Source organism: Furipterus horrens, unplaced genomic scaffold (assembly GCF_987537825.1).
Source record: "Furipterus horrens unplaced genomic scaffold, mFurHor1.1.pri manual_scaffold_7, whole genome shotgun sequence".
Classification (NCBI taxonomy): Eukaryota; Metazoa; Chordata; class Mammalia; order Chiroptera; family Furipteridae; genus Furipterus; species Furipterus horrens.
The window spans coordinates 139,191,980-139,212,369 of NW_028327177.1; the positions used below are offsets into that span (position 1 = coordinate 139,191,980).

General features: G+C 38.8%; 1 protein-coding gene across 1 annotated transcript in view; it reads right to left on the minus strand.

The window, feature by feature from the left end:
- The window catches only part of SMARCC1 (SWI/SNF related BAF chromatin remodeling complex subunit C1), a 112,854-nt gene that overhangs the window by 80,550 nt on the left and 11,914 nt on the right, over nucleotides 1-20,390 (minus strand). The window contains exons 3-7 of the mRNA XM_090284654.1: nucleotides 16,412-16,497; nucleotides 9,851-9,932; nucleotides 8,384-8,476; nucleotides 6,126-6,195; nucleotides 578-647 (exon numbers count right to left, since the gene is read on the minus strand). Coding sequence (XP_090140780.1) covers nucleotides 578-647; nucleotides 6,126-6,195; nucleotides 8,384-8,476; nucleotides 9,851-9,932; nucleotides 16,412-16,497 — 401 coding nt within the window. The remainder of the gene's footprint in view (nucleotides 1-577; nucleotides 648-6,125; nucleotides 6,196-8,383; nucleotides 8,477-9,850; nucleotides 9,933-16,411; nucleotides 16,498-20,390) is intronic.

Sequence of the window (20,390 nt, forward strand, 5' to 3'; positions counted from 1 at the left end):
ATGAACCCGGGCAGCTCTCCTGCGGGTTTAAGAAGATGCAGTGCATGGAAGCTTAGCCTCGTTCCCACATGCCCTATGCGGGCATAATACGCAACAAGGGCCACCATTTTCACTAACATTTAGTTCCTGTTTATAATATTCTTTATTTTTATTTAGATACTGAAATGCATAAGTTATGCTATATAAAAACCACCACCACCAGGGCAATAAATTTCTGCTGAGAAAAACTTCATTTTAGACATACAATAATTTCATCCTTAAGAGTATGGCATGAGTAGCTTTTGGAAAAACTAACTAGTCATAAAATACCAGGAAGAAAAATTCATTACTTGGAGGAAACAAATCTAAATTAGCAGTCTAATATCATATGGAAGCACTGTTTTGGCAAATATAGCAAATATATCAGTTTATTAAGATAAATAAAGCCATGTGGTTTCATGAATTCCAGAACTTAAAGGAAACAACCAATAAAAGACTCAAAACGGTGAGATCAATAACTGAAACTAATCAACAAAGTTGTCACGATCCATGAAGTGAAACCAGAGGTAACGCAGGTCTCAGGACATGTCAACATTACCTGTCCGGGTAAAACCCCCAATGCACTAACACCTGCTTGTCTTTTCTCATCACGGGTCTCAACCACTCTTCTGAAAAGGAAAAAGAAAACACTTTAGTCAAGCGCACACAAAAAATAAACAAGGCATTATTTAGGCTTAATTTTTTTACACAGTTTTTGGCTTGCTAAAAAGCCTCCCCCAGAAGTGTTCTCATAATTGAATGTTGTCCAGCATCTTTTAAGGGGAAGTTTTCAGCCGTGTATCCAGACTTAATAGATTCGAGGCCTTCTATCCATCACTCTTGACAAAACCACTGTCCAGCGCAGTAAATACTTCTCTCCCACCCATTTATCTGTCCCCGCTTCCACCCAATCACCTCGACGGCATCCTTTACAGCCTCATTTCCTCTGCAGAAGCTCCCCTCCCCCTTTCTCTGTGAGGCTTTGCAATCACTACACATCTTTCAAGGTGTAGGTCACGCTTCAACGCCTTGACTCAAGTCTTACCAACTACTCTTCTTCCCTCAGATTCACTTTCTCTGTCATCCAGCAGTGCTTCACTGAGCTACATCAAAGCTTTTACCAATGCTTTTGTTATTCTTTAATGGCCTGCTAATTTAGCCCTCCCAACCAGTCTGTTAGCAAGATGATCACGTAAGACAGGTATTTTTATTTCAAGTTTCCTCACCGAAGATAAGTGCATATTTATGTAACCAGATGATTCTTACTGATTTTAATCATAGTTGAATTACACTACATCTCAGCATCTGTTATGATGTATTTCTTTGATAGCCTAAATTTAGCTTACAACACTTGTTTCCAATACTGAGAGGGACCTAATGAAGCCCCTTGAAACCCAAGAAACAGCAAAATGTAACGAAGTGAAGTCAGTTAAATAAAACCGGCTTTTCACTGACCATTTCAACATGAAACAGCCCCTTCACAGGCTAAAGTCATGAATCCCACGTGCCCACGCTCTTCGTTGGGCATCCAACTGCTCACCTTACTACCTGAAACCCTGAACATGAAAAGGAAAAAATCAGGCCCTGTTCCTGAACCTGGTATCCCAAAATGACCAAGGAAAAAGTGAAGAGGAGGAGGCCAGGGGCCTTCCAGAACTCAGTCTGTTCAAACAAAATATACTGACTGTCCAACTAGGAAGAGCTGCCTTTTAGGACCAAGTCTGTCTTCGAAGGCTGTGCAGCTTTAGGAAGTAACGAAGAGGATGTCCGTCCTCTCTATAGGTGGTTTTCACAGAGGCTGCCTCTGAAAAATTTTGCAGATAATAACTCAAAGTTGGAGATGTGAACTCACACCATCCCCAGAGATGATCACAGAACCAATAAAAAACCCTCACAATTCTGTGAGTCAAAACTGCCCAAAGTCAAAACACAAAAGTAACTTTTACAACAATAAAAAGGCAAATACTACAACGAATAAGCAAGAAAAGGATCTGAACAGATATTGCTCCAAAGAGGACACACAAATGAATGCTTAGAATAACTAAGAACTAGGGAAACAGGAGACACTGTCTGACACCTACTAAGATGGTTAACAGAAAAACACAGACTTTAGTGGGCTGAGTAAGGGATGGATTTGTCCCATCTGACTTGCAGCACTTACGGAACTGGCTTATTTCAGACGCATGGTGACCATGGAGAGGCAGAGAGCCCAGCAGCTTCTGTAGCCCCCAGCAACCAGGAGTGCCACAGACAGACTGGCTCGGATCTCTGCAACCAGGACAAAGCACCCAGGCCCCACAGCTCCCTTGGTAGGGAAGAAGAAGAGCAGAACACGTATCTCACGTTCTGGCCTTTGGAGTGGCTACCTAAGGGACAGGTTTCTGTCTCAACTGACCCAGAGTGCTGAAGGGGGCCCAGCACACCTTGGAAGCCTGGGCAATGTAGGGATCAAATGAGAGCTCGGTGGCCTGCTACAGCAACAGAGAGCTTGGGACGCAGCAGACGGACACTAGAGAGAGCAAGAGGTTATAAGCTCTTGAAAGAGAAACCAGCAAACCTCTCTAACTGGGAAATCATACACACGATTCCAGAGAAGCTGCATCCCCAGAAGACACTTGAGCTATGCCTCAAATCTCAAGCCAGATCATAAAAACCAGGAGAGGTGGCTGTTTTTGCAAATGCACAAAACACATCAGAAAATAGGATGCACTAAAAGAAAGGGAAAATGACCCAGGGAAATAGAATAAATCTCAAATATGAGCACTAAAAAAATTTTTTTTTAAATCAAACATCTATGACTTATCCAACAAAGTCAAAGCAATCATTTTAAAGAGAATCAATTCAACACAAGAAAATAGTTAAAACTAAGTGTCGCTGGCTCAATCCCCAGTCAGGGCACATGACCAGGTTGCACGTCAGGTCCCCAGTTGGGGGCGCGAGTGAGAGGCAAGCACTCAGTGATGTTTCTCTCCCTCTCTTTCTCCTTTCCCCTCTCTCTAAAAATAAATAAATAAACAAAACAACAAATAAATAATTTTTAAAAAATAGTTAAAACTAATCAAAATTAAAGAAATGATGCATGAGCAATATGAAAATACAATATTCGCTCATTTATCACAGGTATTACGTTCTAGACACCCCCCACAATAGGTGAAAATCCGCGAAGTAGGAACCTTACATTTATTTTAGTATTTATATATATTTTAAGGCTTTATAAACCCTTCCCACACACTTATAAACCGTTCCCAGACCCTTATTAACCTTTCCCACTCCCTTATTAACATTTTCCACACTTTCATAAATACTATTTATGTTCTTAATCATATTCTATACTCTTAAACTTATGTAACTTTAACAACATATGTATATAGCACCGCAAAATCCCGCAATATAGCGAAATATCGCGATAAATAATTAAATATAATATTTTTAAAAATCCCGCGATACAGTGAGGCCGCGATAAGTGAACCACGATATAGAGAGGGACTACTGTACCAACAAAGAGATAGAAACTATTTTTAAAAAATCCAAATAGCCTTGGCCAGTGTGGCTTAGTGGACTGAGCTCGGCCTATGAACAAAAAGGTCGCTGGTTCGATTCCCAGTCAGGGACAGCCTTTTATCATAAGGAAAATCCCACAAGGATTTTTATTTAAAAATAACCTTCAATATATTAAAAATTAAATTTAAATGCTACCTCCTAACGATTACTCCAACTACTAGTAACCATATCAAGCAAACATCAGTAAACTAGGTTGTATTACAGAAACAAGAGAACTCACATGAATGAGGAATTACTAAGTACCTAAAATGCAACAACTGCAGTTCAAACCTTTTGTAAAGGCAACTGTTTTCAAAAAGTTCACAATCTAAGCATTTATACCAACTTTATTAGAGAAACCTTCGCCAGCCAGCAACAGGGTCAGTATTCCGGCGCGCCCAGCAGCGACCCGCCACCCCCACCTAGTGGCAGCCAGCTGCTACTACCTAACAGGGCAGGGAGAGGTTTCTCACTCTACAAAAGCGTTAACAATCACAGAGCTAAAATTCTGACTGCTACAAATAAAATCCAATTGTCAGCTATCAAGATTAATGATGCAAAGATCTAAATGTAACAGGTAAAACTATAAAACTTTTAGAAGAAAAGTTAGGTGTAAAACTTTACGACTCTGGATAGGCAATGACTTCTTAGATTTGACACCGAACACACAAGCAAGCAAATGCGCACCCAAACCAACCAACCTGACCTCTGACAGATGTTTTCAGTATCTATCGAATTTAGTAATGTCCCCCTTCCATTCTTGACATTATTTGTTTTTTCTTATTTGCAGCATGACTTATTAGTCTTATATAAGTCTTTTCTAAACCATTTCTGATACTGCTGAGCACCTTACTATTGTTTATGTTGTACTCCACTAATTTTGCTCTTAACTATTTCTTTATTCTTTTTTAAAAAGATTTTATTTATTTTCAGAGAGGAGGAGGGAGGGAGAAAGAGAGGGAGAGAAACATCAATGTGTCAGAGAAACATCCATCGGTTGCCTCTCACACACCCCAACTGGGGACCTGGTCCATAACCCGGGCATGTGCCCTGACTGGGAATCGAACCTGCGACCTTTTGGTTCGCAGGCCAGTGCTCAATCCACTGAGCCACACCAGCCAGGGTGATTTCCTTTATTCTTTAGCTTTAATTTGATGTTATTTTTCTAATTTCTTGAGAAAGATGTGTGGACCAAGATTTTTCAGTCTTTCTCCTTCCCTCATGTACATATTTAAAGATAAAAATTTCCTTCTGGATATAGCATCAGCTGCATCCTAAAAAGTTAATTTTCATCCTGGCTGGTGTGGCTCAGTGAATTGAGCACCAGTCTGCAAACCAAAGGGTAGCTGGTTCGATTCCCAGTCAGGGCACATGCCTAGGTTGCAGGCCAGGTCCCCTGGTCAGGGGCGCACGAGTGGCAACCACACATTGATGTTTCTCTCCCTCTCTTTTTCCTTCCCTTCACCTCTCTCTAAAAATAAATATTTTTTAAAAAGTTAATTTTCTTACTCTATTAATTTCATAATTATTCAAATCCAAAGATTTCCCATTTTCATTGTAATTTCTTCTTTGATCTATGGATTATATGCCAATATATTTCTTTCCTTTTTAAAAAAGAAATTACCTGTTTATTCTTAGAGGGAGAGGGAGGGAGAAAAAAGAGGGAGAGAAACATCCATCATCTGCCTCTCATACACACCCAGACTGAGGACCAGGCCCACAGCCCAGGCATGTGCTCTGACCGGAAATCAAACTGATGACCCTTCACTTTGCGGGACAATGCCCAACCATCTAAGTTACATTAGTCAGGGCTACAGCAACATACTTCTCAATTTTCAAGCATATGGAAACTGTCTGGTAATCTTTGTTACTGACTTCTAGCATATCTGCACTGGTAAGAAAAACTCAGCACAGGGTAATTAGCAGCTCAAATCTGATATAACTTGGCTTCTTGTATAAATACCCTATGAGGATATGTTGTTGTTAACAGATCTCCCTATAAGAGAACTTTCTCAATCTAAATTAATTTGGTTAATTAATAATTCATATTTTGTTTCCCAACTTCCCAACCTTTAAAAGAACGGAAGAAAGATGCCATAGGTCTAATGAACTCCAGCTGACTAAATCAACATTCAGGACGGCAGGGCTGAAGATCAGAATCTGAACCATTACCAATTCACCAAAATAACATTTGAGGGGCCCTGTTAAGACTAAAGCCAGTATGCTGATCCTCACCAGAGATGTTCTTCTATCTTGCAATGTCTCTTAATTTTCAGAACACAAGGATCATAGCAAATATTAACTAAGTTAATACACAAGCATGCCCAGATTTAACACCCAGATAATAATAACTAACAAAAAAATAAGTCTAATGATTAGAAAGCTGGACATCATGAAATTAGTTTACTTAAGCCCAATTCAAAAAAAAATCAAAATTTTAAATAATCTGTGGAATACCTGAAACTCTCTTTCTAAAACAGCAGGTTATACTGCTTAAACCTCTTACTGATATAATTTAAAACCCAGTGAATATGAGTTTATCAGTTCACAGCCCAAAACTAACTTACCGTCTTCTTGTGAGGCAGTGTATGGATAAATGTGGTGGGAAGCTTTTGACTTCTCATCAGTAAATGTCCCCTGAAAAGCAACAAATAGTGTAAAAATTAAGCACATGACCAACAAACTATGAGATGCCAGATGCAAACTGCCTAAGAATTATAAAGGCATTATTTTACTTATATTTTATAAGTATTATTTTAAGATAATATTTTTATTATTTTTAGTCAAGGAAAGGGATAGTGATTGACAAGAACAAAAAAACGTAAATTATCTACAAACAGTTTACATGGGTTTACTGAGAAATAATACAACATAGCATACAGTCTAGAACATGAAATGGAAGCCATTTAAAGACAAAAGTGTTCATTATAGAGACCGTAAGAATGAGAGGTCTTAAAATCAGGTGCAAATAGCACCTTTAAAAATTTCCTGAATTTTGTCTTTGACAATGAGTATTTATTAATTATTACAATCAGAAAAACATAATAATGCTATTTTCAACTGAAGGAAAATTCTAAAATTTAGGGCCATACAAAGATGAACTAGCTACTAAATAAGGCAAGAAATTCTCCATCACCGGAAGTGTCTGAGCACACCTTTGGACAGCCACAGGAGAGGCTGAAGTGGGGACGTAAAGATCTAATGAGCATGAAGGGACAGAAGAACACAACCTTTAGGATTCTGGGCACTTAAAGAGTCCTGCAGACAGGCTTGGATTTAAACTCAGCTCTACCATTTTTTGTTTGAGGGATTTTTTTTTTTTTTTTTTTTTTTTTTTGGTTTTTCAATGTCCTCTGTGAAATAGAGTGGTAACAATAACAACTACTTCACAAGAATTCTGTTAGGACTAAGTTAACAGACGCAACGAGCTAAGAATGGTGACAGATACACAATAAGTGCTCAATCAGTGGAGTTATTAGTACTCTTTAAAAGCTTGAGCAAAGGTCTGATCAACAATAGCACTATTATTAGCTTGCAAGGCCTCCTCTCTAAGATTCTGTGAAACCAGAAGGTCCTTAGATCCCTGTGGAGTTGTCCCTAGAAAACAATCCCTAAAGTCAGATTACTTATAAACTATGACAACTAAGTGTTCAGTATAAACTGTAGGAAAACATATAACCTTTTTCCAGAATGATCTGTAGGTAATTTTAGCTTGAAGGCAATAGCCAGTGGGTTACTTTGTTCTGCTTCTGCCCTCTGCCATTCTATGTGTAATAAACCTACACTTGACAGCACCTCCGATAAACAGACTGTCCTAAGGAGAAAAGAAGGTAAGTGATCTGTTCAGTCATCACGCTAGCAAACAGAGGAACTGGATTTCAGACTGTCTCATATGTCAACACCCTTCTCTTAGGTACGAATGTTTTATGTATATATAAACACTACTAAGTCTCCAGCTGTGACCAGCATTAGAAACCTTTGCTTTAGGAACTTGAAAGATATTTTACTAAATGCTAAAATATAACTTAACTGGCAATCTCTCCTGCAGCAGAAAAAAATAAAAGATATTTAAATGAGGCTTCTCAATTAATCTTAAGGACTGATAAAATTGTCACTGAAATAATGTTGTTTCAGAAAACTGTCTTCTACCTGGGTCTCCTCAGCCAATTTACATGACATGGGTTTGCTTACAGTTTAGCCCCACGTATCAGAACCCTACAGACAGCAAACACTAAGGGGCAACCTAAAACGAAGTTACAGGACAGAGGTGAAGGTGTTAGGAGGCAGCAGGGTACGTGCGAATCAAGGTAATAGTGAGCTTATGGAGAAACAATTTCTAAATCGTTTTTCTTAAGCCACAAATATAATAATACATATAATAAAAGGGGGGGCGAGGTTTACTTGAAGTAACGTTTGATCTCCTACCAACAACTGTGTCACTGACTCTCACGTGTGACTCTGTGACCAGAGCGATGCAGAAACACTCACTGGTCTCTTTTATTCTACAGGTCATGATGAGACTGTGAACCCAATTACTTTATTAAATGCTGCTCCAGGACATATAATACGTGTATTAAATCATCACATAATACACCTTAAACTTACACAATATTGTGTCAATTAGGTCTCAATAATGCTGGGGGAAAATGCTACTCTAGGCTAAGAATGGAGGTGAGTGGAGGAAAAAAAAAAAAAAAGGTACCCAAAGAACTCAGAGAGAGAAAACTTTCGTTTAATGCAGATAAAAACAGAACTCAAAAGACACGATCATTGAGTTCTACAAGACGCTGCTACACAAGGTTTCTGACGTGATCTCGTCTGTTACCTGATGTCGTTTGATGATATCTTTCAATTTGTTAGCTAACTTCAGATCAATGTCTGGCATGAGGTAGATGTTGGGTCTGGTCAGACAATTGCTCTGAGAAAGGAAAAAAGAGATTTTTAAATTGTCTTGGTTTTGAAATAATGTCACATTATTTATGCATCATCCTAAAGGCAAAAGTCTGCACTCAATGCTATACTGCTTGAAATGGGAAGAAGTACTTTGGTACGTAAAAGTCTTACTGTCACTATAAAGAAGGCCAAGGATATCCCCGAACCCCTAATCTGTGGCTAGGTACACCTACTGAGAATTATAACCTGCAGAACTTCATCATTGCGGGGAGAACAGTAGGTAAAGGGGAAAGAGGGTATAGGGAGGATAAATGGTGATGGAAAAATATAAATAAGAAATTTTAAATCATCTTTTTCATTAAGGTGTCAAACTGATATATTAATCCCCCTAGCCAATTTTACCTGAACTTACTGTAACAGTCTAATATAATGTTTTCATCTACACCTTTGTTGGCTTGGGGGGACATGTGTACTCATTCTGGATCATCATGTAAATTACTTAAAATAGAAAAACTGGGGATTATAGTTATTTTTTTCCCCATTTCTAATCTTACATATAGCAGTGATTAAAACATGCATTTTAACCCTCCCAAACCATCACCAAAAATCAACCAACAAACAAAAAACACTCAATTATTTCTCCAGCCAGCAGTCCATGAGACAAGTCTTAGGCATTAAGTTAATGACGATACCCAGCTGAATTTCTGCGGGCTGCCTCTCCCCAAGAAGATTAACTTAATGATCATTATAAATTACCAATTAATTAAAATATCAATACTAGGAAAGAAGAAAATTATGTGTTCTCTCCTCGAGGTTATAATGTAATTGGGAAAATAAGATCCATATTTAAGGCACAACCATAAAACCAGTTCAAAGAAAATCACTGTATAAACACGCAACTAGTGGGATGAGACAGTATTTATGTGCAACATAAAAGATTCAGATAATGGGTTTAGTAAAGTTAGTAGAGAAAAATATGACAGATCATTCCTTCAGAAGTTTAAGGTCAATGCCCTGGCTCAGCGAATTGAGTGCTGGCCTACGAACCAAAAGGTTGCAGGTTCGATTCTGGCCAGGTCCCCAGTTGAGGGCGTGTAAGAGGCTACCAATCAATGTTTCTGTCACACATTGACATTTCTCTCCCTCTTTTTCTTCCCCCCTTCCCCTCTCTCTAAAAATAAATAAAAATCTTTAAAAAAAAGTTTAAGGTTAGTGTTCTATAAATGACAAGTTTTAGTCATATTACATGGCTCTAATCCTCCCCAAACCCATAAAAATAACAGAATAGATTTCAGAAAAGTTTTCTTCCTTTAATTTTTCCCCCTGTGATTTAATGAAGCTAATCTTAGACCTGAAAGTATATCCAAAGAAAAAATTTGTAATAATTTAACTCTGTTACCTGCATCAATGTTTTTTCAATATTCATAAACATCTCAACATTACGATCCATTCGGGATGGATTCTGTAGATCAAACCTCCGCCTAAAAGACAAGAAAGAAATTAGTTAAGTTTGTCTCCCACCTTAAACAAAAGTGAACTTGGTTGTAGCATTCAATGCAAATGCGCTGGATAGATTTGGAAATTAAAACAGGACTACAAAATGTATAAGGGTATTCTCCCAGGAGTAATAAGGAAGCAATGTCAACTACTAAAAGATTGTATTTTAGGACAGTAAGATCCACTCCAAAATGTAGTATCTGTTCCATAAGTACCCTGTTTTCCTTAAATCTAAGGTATTTTACATCATATAAAAAAGCAGTCCACCTACCCAAAGGCAGTAAACTATTATACCATTCTTCAAGTACAAGCAAAGTCTATCAACTCTGCATATGCTTACAAGTCATTTCTTCAAATTCAACAGCGACTGTGTTCTCTTTGAGATTCCTGTTGCCCTAAATGTGGTGAATTTCATCTTCTTACTTTGACCTGACATCTTTCCCCAATGTCCGTTTACGTTAGGTACCAAGCATAACACTTTGATGTCATCTTCACCTACTACTAGTCATTTTCATGTGGTTAAATCTTTATAAATTTGAATGGTCTTTCTATATATATATTTTTAAATCCTCACTCAAGGATAGGTTTTTATTGATTTTAGAGAGAGAGGAAGTGGAGTGGGGAGAGAGAGATGTGAGAGAGAAACACTGACTGGTTGCCTCCCAAATGTGCCTGACCGGGATCAAACCCACCACCTTTCTGATATAAGGGATGACGGCCCGAACAACTGAGCCACCCGGCCAGGGCTCTCCATATATTTTATTAATTCCAGGGAGAGGGGTATAGCTTAGTGACTGAGTGTGAGCTGTGGAGTCAAACTACATTGAATTCTAACCCTGACCCAATTTTTATTTATATAGTGTTGAGTGACTTTCTAATCCAAGAACCAATTTCTTCATGAGACAATGGCCCATGATGGAATTTTGTGGAGCTAAATGAAATATATACATTAGAGCTTAGTATAGTCTTTATGGTGTAACTGATCAATAAATGTTAACGAGAGTTAGAATATTTTAAAAAACCATCAGTGCCGTGAACTAGCTAGGACAGGCGGTCCGAGCCCAGAGCGCACGCTCTCAGCTCGCAGGTTTCACCCTGGAGATGCTCCCCACGCCTCCAACCTTTCTTTCTAAACTCCGCAGCCTTTCCAGGACGTCACCACCCACTCAGTGGGCTGACACTGTCACGGGCAGAAGCAGCCCCACGTCACTCCCTCTATGAAGCCATTTCTGCCTTCCTCCAGGTCCCTGACGTGCGCTGCGCCCACAGCTGCTGGTCGGACAGCTCATTAGATGCCTTGAGGACAAGGGCATATTCCCATGTAGAAATATGCCTGTATGAAGCAAATCCCTCAATAAATTAGTATTTATTATGATTGAGTTTTAATTTTTGTTATAAGATCCAAATGTTTCCTAAAATAATTCCAATTAAAAAATTAAGCGGTGTCCACTAAAGCACAAAAATAGGTAATTTTAAATAGAATGAGTTACAACTTTAAAAATGGCATTTACAGATAACACAAAACCTGTCCCGATGAGCCGTATCTCGACTTAACCTTGGTACACAGAACTTTTCCTTAAATCCCCTTCTTTTGGGTTTTGAGTATGCTCCTTCCCTAGCCTTTTCTGACGAAGGGGTAGATTAGGAATTCCACGCAATTCCCCCAACTGGCAGGAAAACAGACTGCCAGCTGACTGACTGGAACACCCTCTGACAGCTGACAGCATCCACGTTCTTTCAGCACAACAAAGACCCCACTTTCCACACGAGGTCACTGGTGCGTCACTTACAGACCCGCTTGCACGGAGTTTACTCATCATTCAGAGAAGCAGTTTTCTACATAAATGATTCCGATAATGGGGCTGAAGGGAATTATCTCCTTTACAAATCTAAGGAATAGTTTGCAAGCAGTCATTAAAGACATTTAAATAGGGTTGCTTGGATTGATCTGAATATTAAAAGCTAAATAAATCTGTTAATAGAGTAAAACATCAAGAATTTATTCTGCCTTTCCAACTGTTGATGAATAAAGTTTCTCTTCAGAAAAATAAATGAGGAAGGAATAACAGTCTTCAACAAGAAATAATCTAAACAACACCAGGAACCTGTATGTATGCAACAGAATGTCTACCTTCCGTTTTTTGCCAAATTAGAATATTGCCACTTGGCAAAGTTGTAATGATAGGATGACTTGGGGCACTGAGCAAAAACCAAACCTGACTTTGAATCACACTAAGCCTTTAGATCGAACCACTTTACTGGAAATTTAGACCACTATGTTAAACAGTATCCTGTGGACATACCAGCAAAATACGTACAAAACATCGACAATTCTAGAAGGCGAGCAGTGTTGTCAAAAAAAAAAATAACTTGCATGGAAGAAAGGAGGAAGAGAGAATGAGAAAGAAAACTCTAAATTTGTTTAAAGAGACTTAAGAGTCATATCAACCAAATGCAATGTATAAATCTTGTCTGAGGACTGATTCAAACAAAACAAAAACTATTCATGAGATAACCAGGGAAACTTGAACACTAAGTGGATATTTAATAATATTTAAAAATTACGGATACTTTTCTTGGTTTGATAATGTCACTATATGTCTTTAAAATCCTATTTAGAAATAAACACACAGTTAAAAACGCATGATGGTAGCCCTGGCCGGTGGCTCTGCTGGATGAGCTTTGTCATTGTCCCATGCACCACTGAGACTAAGTATTAGCTCTCCATTGAGGGCTCACTAATTAATTATGAGTCTTCTGCTTTGTTTTCCTCTGGCATCTGCTGGGCAAGGTTTTGCAGCAACCTTTCCATCTAAGGCGATACCTACTGTCTGTCAAAAGGGCCCTCATTAGCCGTATTACTCTGACTTTGCAGTTTCTTGTAAATATATTTAGGGATGTTGTCATCCTCAGTTACATATAGAAAATAGAGTCTGAATACAAATAATCAACAATGGGTCCCTGAGGATAAGTTTAACTCCTGGGAAAGTGGTGTGAAGGGCTTGGAAGGCAAAGTTCTAAAGGCAAAACAAAAAACACACTGAGCTGGGGCAAGGCCAGCAGCAGGCACCAGTACAGAAGGACAGCTGTGTGGGGCAAGTGACCAAAGGGAGCCTCAAGCGTAAGGGCTTTGTTGCGTGAGGCAAGCTGGGAAAGCCTGGAGACCACCACCAGGATGGGCTCCTTGCCAGAAGGGTAGCGTGCAGCCTAGAGATTATCAGAGGCTGGTAACCAATAGCACATATGAGGGGGAGGGAGGTCTATTACACATAAGCAGACCAAAAATTACATTCCACCAGGGGTCTATCTTTAGGGATAAGTAAACTGGTTTGTTGCCTTGCTATATTAATTTTTAAATAAAAAAGCTGGAGGACTAGCAGAAAAAATGCTTTAAAATATGCTATTAAAATAGACAATTCTTCCCAGGGTAAACTACCTAAACTATCCTTGTGCTAGAATGGCAACCTGACTGGCCTGCACGTCTCCAAGCGAGGCCTAAGGACCACGCAGAGTGCTCTCTGAAAACGCAGCTTCTCAGAGGCTGACAATCTGTCCACGAAGCCTTGTAATGTGTATTTTTAATAAGGGCTCCAAGTGATCCCTAAAGTTTGAAAACTACTGCCAGAGACTTATTGTGGTAATATCTTTCAAAAAATAAATTTACAGGAAGGAGACTTGGAAGGGACAATAAAAGTTGAACTATGTCTTAAGGTAGAAAGAAAACGATTGTAACTCTAATTTGCACACCAGAAACAAAAAGGTCTGAGCTTGCCAGTAAGAAATAATCAGCAGCAAATGTCAGAGGAATGAAAGGTACCTTCTCATTCAGACAAATCCTAAACTTTATGCTGAATAAACCAATGCCAGCAAAACGAATAAAATGCAAACAAAATATTTTCAATCAATAATCTTTTTTATTTTATTTCTTTCTTTTTAGACAGAGAAGAAGGAACAGAGAAAGAGAGGGAGAGAAACATTGATGCAAGAGACAAAACACCAATTGGACGCCTCTCGCCTCTTGTACACACCCCGACCTTGCACCAAACCCACAACCGAGGCCTGTACCCTGACCTGGAATCGAACCAAAGACCTTTTGCTTTGCAGATGCTGCCCAACCACAGAGCCACACCAGTCAGGGCTCAATAATCTCTTTGAAAGGGATAGAATATAATTACAATACACAGCAATCTGTTTATAACTGTAAAAGAGAAGGAACAAGGTCCTAATCTGTCTGCACGAGGGCACTGACGTTTACTTTCTGTTACTGAGTTCAACTTGATTATATTTAAAGTCTCAATCTTCAGGAAATATTTTTGGATTTCTACAAATGTAACTAAACTTGAAATTAGCCCAAAGTTTTATCCTTCACTGAAAAAAAAAAAAAAACAACAACCCACAAATAAGGCACTCATTGTTTTCTGACTATTTAGACACATCAAAAAGAATCAAACGCCCAACACCCCAATTCTGGAATCCCAAGCTGTACAGTCCATTCACGAACATGCCAATATCATTACCAGGTGTTCCCATTCAACCTTCTATACATGGTACTCCAGCCTGCATCACTGGAAGCGAAAAGAAAGCCAGAAGAAAGAAAGAAACACCAAAAAGAAACAAGAGGAGAGAGCCCGGCCATTAGAAAAACAGCAGACTTTGGAGCCAGCCTGTGAGGTCTGAGCAGAGAACACAAACAAGGCTCAGAGGGGTGTGCTGGGCATGGAGTAATAGGCAGGTACTGTCAAGATGACAGGTCACTATTCAGATGTCCCGTGGGTGGAAGGTCAGAACCTACGTGATTCACTCTCCCAGTGAAATGTCTGGGAAGGTGTGCGCTGCAGTTCAGTGGGTGCACAATTACACCTACAAGGGAATGGTTCTGGGACAACCCGAGGAAAAGATTCAGAAGAATTCTTTTTCACCGCTCTTCATAAAGTCTCTAACTCAATCCTTTATTTCTTTTTCAGCTCCATTTTTAATTTCAAACCCTTTTATTTTACATATCCTTCAAAACCACCTTAAATTCTTTCAAATAAAAATACTTCATTGTGCTGCCATGGCTGCTGTGCTCAGTGGATTGAGTACCAGCCTGCGAACCAAAGGGTTGCCAGTTCGATTCCCAGGCAGGGCACATGCCTGGGTGGTGGGCCAGGTCCCCAGTTGGGGTTGTGCGAGAGGCAGCCACACCTTGATGTTTCTCTCCCTCTCTTTCTCCCCTCTCTTCCCCTATAAATAAATAAATAAATAAACAAACAAACAAATAAAACAAATACTTCATTGTGCCAGCATACAACATGAGTTTCTTAACATGTGGCTTAGGAAAAGTCATCCCACTTTGAGACTCCTGTCCTAAAGAGTCCAGGTCAGGACCTGGGATACAAGATGGACAAGAAAACAAGTAGAGAAAAGGGTTACAACCAGTAATCCAGAGCCAGGGTACAAACCATATCTGACAGCACTCAGGCACGCTGTCAGTCCTAGATCAGAAAATACTCTGGTAAGAGCTGTAACACCAGAGCTGGACACAGAAAGCCACCTCTAATAACAACAAACTCTCATGCTCATTTAATCAATTAACCAGTATCTAGTAAACACTCCTGTATGTAAAAAGTTCTAGCAGATACACATGTAGCTCTATTAACTCTTTTTATTTACTATAAATACATTATTTACTTGTCCTGATTACTGATGTGAACACTTATTTGTATTCAGTACTGAACTGGCTTAACTTTTCCATTAAAACACACATTACATGAGTATTCCCTGAAAAATGCTAAGATAACCAACTACAGATAACGTACGACAACCACAAACGAACCACAAGCCAGCACAATGCAGCACCCTTTAACACCCTCCTGGAGAAGTGACTCTCCCCCACCCTTGAACTCAGAACCACCATCATCAAACACTCACTAGCCCTAGCAGCTTAACTTTCCAGAGATGGAAACAATATAGAGTTCAAGGGGAAAAAAAGAAAGAAAGATGGTGGGGGGTGGAAGGGAAAGGAAAGAGAGTGAAGGGAGAAGCAAAACTTTAGGAACAAGAGCAAGGGCACTCCTCCTGGCTCCAGCACTGCCCTGGCAAGAGTGTGGACTCCTCTCACCTTGAAGGCCTGGCTCAACGAACACTTAAGACTCCTACCTTTCAGCGCACTGTAAAGTCATGACACACACATGTATTTCACAGTGAGCCAACCTTCTAATCTGCGAGTAATGCACACCCATCTGCTGTCCATATACAGCCATGTATGAGAAATAACTTGCTTAATAAATGCAACAGTTGTTTGATATTTTTCTTGGATGTCAGCACAAAGTAAATTAGGGCTCTAAACAAAAAATGACCTATCTTTGCATGTCAATCATAATGTATTTCTAAAATTCTCTAACATCATACAAAAAGGAATAGGATTTAACATTAAGTAACTTCTATATTACATCAAAGCACGTAAATAAATACAAAAACTTACCATCCCTGTTCATTTTTATACTTGTAAACAGCCCCAAGAATGTGACACAAGGTGCCTCCAGCTTTGAAATCCATGAAACATTTTGCCTAAAAATGATAAAATTACACATGAGAAAAAAAAAAGATCTGACAAAATTATTGTTGTCTTTTTTTAAAAGATTTTATTTACTTATTTTTAGACAAGAGTAGAAGGGAGGGAGAAAAAGAGGGAGAGAAATATTGATGTGTGAGAGAAACATCGACCAGTTGCCCAACTGGGGACCTGGCCTGCAACCCAGGCAAGTGCCCTGACTGGGAATCAAACCAGGGACCCTGTGGTTCACAGGACAACAGTCAATCCACTGAGCCACACCAGCCAAGACAAAATTACTTATTTCTGAACTCTTAAGTTATAAATTCAAAGATATAAATAACTCTTTACATACTTTCTGGAACAAATGAGGTATAAAGAAATTTCTCCAAACAATGGATAAAAAAATTTTTTCCAAGTTCAATTAACATATTACTCTTTAAGTTAAATCTGTAAAAAACAAAATTTAGAAAAGATACATCAAAATGTTTCAACAGGAAAAACTAATGGACAAAATTTTGATATTTGACAAACTCCACTGGTAAGTATAAAATTTGGTTTTAAAAAATTTCAGTAACAGACAATTTCCAACAATCTGGTTTTCTTGTAGAATAAGAAATATTAATAATATATTAAATTTTTTCCAATTTGGTGTCCTGACTTTACTTATTTTTTTAAATTTATTTATTTTTTAGAGAGGGGGGTGGGGGGAAGAAAGAGAGGGAGAGAAACCAATCAGTTGCCTCTCACGCCCCCAACTGGGGCCTGGCCCCAGCAGGCATGTGCCCTAACTGGGAATCAAACCAGTGAGGTCACAGGCCGGTGTTCAACTCACTGAGCCAAATCAGCCAGGGCTCCTGATTTTCAGTTATCAAAAATTATGACTGGATTATTGTCATAGTTTAATGACCACTGAAACACTAATATTATATTTAACTATATGTAATCTTAGAGCTAAAATCTGCACAACTTAAAAGATTTGCACTTCATGAACTATAAATAAAATCAAATAAATTATAAAACTTCAAATAAATGCTGAATGATTTCCACATTATGGAAGGAAAAACAATATGAAGCCATCATCAAATAGGCTAATAAGATGAAGTGTTAGAAATACATCATGCATTTTCTTCTTTGAAAACTACTGTGATAAAATATTGGGTTGGCCAAAAAGTTCACTCAGTTTTTCCCATTTGATTATTCTCATAGTGCTTAGCTGTCTTTAACGTCATTCGAAATAATTTTGTTAGGATTGTATGTGATAGCTGTCATATCAGTGTGCATTTAAAATAAACTTACTGAAATTTGTGATTTTTTTTGTGCGGCCGTTTTAATATTGAAGATGGAAGAAAATATGCAACATTTTACTTTTCTTGAAATACTAAAGCATAAGAAAGGTAAAAACACAACTAAAACGCAAAAAAAGATCTATGCAACGTATGGAGAAGGTGCTGTGACTGACGGAACGTGTCAGAAGTGGTTTGCAAGGTTTCTTGGTACTACTGACGTTTTGGCCAAATAATTCTTTGCTGTGGGGCTGTCTTATGCGTCGAAAAATGTTTAGCAGCACCCCTGGCCTCTACCCACTAGAAGTCAATAGTGAGAGACAGCCAACGTACTCAAAATATCCAAATCAATGAAGTTATTGGTGACAACAAAAAATGTGTCCCCCCACTGGCTGCTGTGGCTCAGTGGATTGAGCGTCGGCCTGCGAGCAAAGTGTCGCTGGTTCGATTCCCAGTCAGGGCACATGACTAGGCTGCACGTCGGGTCCCCAGTTGGGGGAGCAAGTGAGAGGCAACCACACAGTGATGCTTCTCTCCCTCTCTTTCTCCTTTCCCCTCTCTCTAAAAATAAAATAAATAAACAAATAAATAAATTATTAAAAAAAAAAGTGTCTCTTTTTGGCCAACCCAATAATATAATGAAAAGAACTACACAATATCAAATATTATTAAGAGACAGAAAATAGAACGGTGGTTGCTAGGGACTGGAAAGGGGGAGGAACGGGGAGCTACTATTTATTAGGTACAGAGTTTCAGTCTGGGAAAATGAAGACGTTCTAGAGATGGATAGTGGCAATGTTTTCATAACAATATGTATATATTCAATACCACTGAACCGTACATTTAAAAATGACTAAAATGGTAAATTTTATGCTATGTACATTTTCCCACAAAAATTGTATTCAATAATAAATTTTTAGAAACTAAGAACTATTAAGAAGTATTAATAAGATGAGCTCGTCCAAATTAAGCTGACAAGTAAGCCCTCTAAGTCAGTCTGGTTACCCTGTCGTCCTTTAAACAATGAGCTCGGAGTTCCTAATTTATTTTGCCCAATGCTATTCCCAGTATATCACAAATGCTGCATTACATATTCCCAAACAAATATATCTGAATGCAATTCTTACTGACACCTTGAGAAAATACACACATCTACAATTTTGTAGCATTTGCATCTTAAATTAGAATAGTATGTTAGCTAGGTACTTACTAGAATAGAACGAGACTAAGTTCTCCTGCTAAGCCTTCTCTGAACCCCCAGTGATCACTCTAAAGTGTTCTTTCAAACCACACAAGCACATCACTATTGCGCAGACACATGCCACTCACAGCACAGTCCTGAAATAACTGCTTTATAGGTTTACCTGTAATGTGAACTCCTTGATGACAGAACAGCGTCTTATTCAAATCTTTTACTCCTCTATTCAGCAGAGTGCCTGACAACGCAGGTAATCAATAAGAATTTTCTCAATAGTTCAAGTGTACTAAAGTAATTTTTAAAATCTGAGCTATGCTGAGAAATACATATTGAGCAGACAAGAACAATGAAACATCTGTACACATAGCTTACGATTAAGGTCCATTTCTTGACAGATGTGAATTTGAGAAATTAAGTTGTTATCAGATGTATGCTAAGACAAATGAGATAACTTCTGCCAAACACTGAAGGGAAGGTGATGAATGAAAAGCAGACAACTGAGACCTTCAATTTTCCAGTGGTTAGGATCTAAACAGAAGAGGGAGATTCATGAAGCTGTCAGGGGCACTAGCTCCAGTCATAAAGGACATGAAAAAAATCCTTAAAAATGTGGTAGAATAAAAAACGAAAAGGGAAATTCGTCATACCTCAAGGATTCTTAGAGCTTGTATAAAAATGGATTTGGGATTCTGATCCTCCTGACAAGCTCAGTATCAGAACCACCCATGTTAAAAAAAAAAAAAAAAAAAAAGGAACAGACCAGAGTCAGAGGATAAAGAGCTGGAGGCAGACAAGAGACTTCTCAGGGACACCCACTGGGCCCTGATTGTATTGCTTCAATCAACCCTCCACCCCAACCACCCCTACACTGAATAGGCCTTGCTCAGACACCAGACATCTTTAAGGACAAAAGCTTATGTTTTTAAAACATTCTCTGAAGCAGAAGCACAGATTGGTAAGGGGAAATTCCTCTTGATTAGCATTAAAAAACCTGAGGAATACAAAGACAACAGGGTACCAAAACCTGAGCTTTCCAGACCCAGTGAGACCCTATCTTATGTGAGATCTCAGCAGCTGCACACCCCAGTTAGAGACTCTGGGGGTCAGGGAGAGCTATGGGGGTCAGGGAGAGCTCTAACAGGCTGTTTCTATTCCCAGCTGTCTGACTGCATTGCTTCTGATAAGCTGTTCTATCTCTGGCAGCTAAATTGGAAATTCAATCTAATCTTATTCTGGATGTATATAAGTGGTCTCATCCTATTTATAGCCCACCTAAAATTCTGCCAAGCAAAACGAAACCTAGAAAAGCTACATATAAGTGCAATACTTAAAAGTGCTTTAAGTTTGTGCCAGTGTCCTTATTTCTTTGACAAGATGGTGCTACCAACCGTAAAAAGGAGGGGCAGTGTTTTCGTGTGGGTTGAGT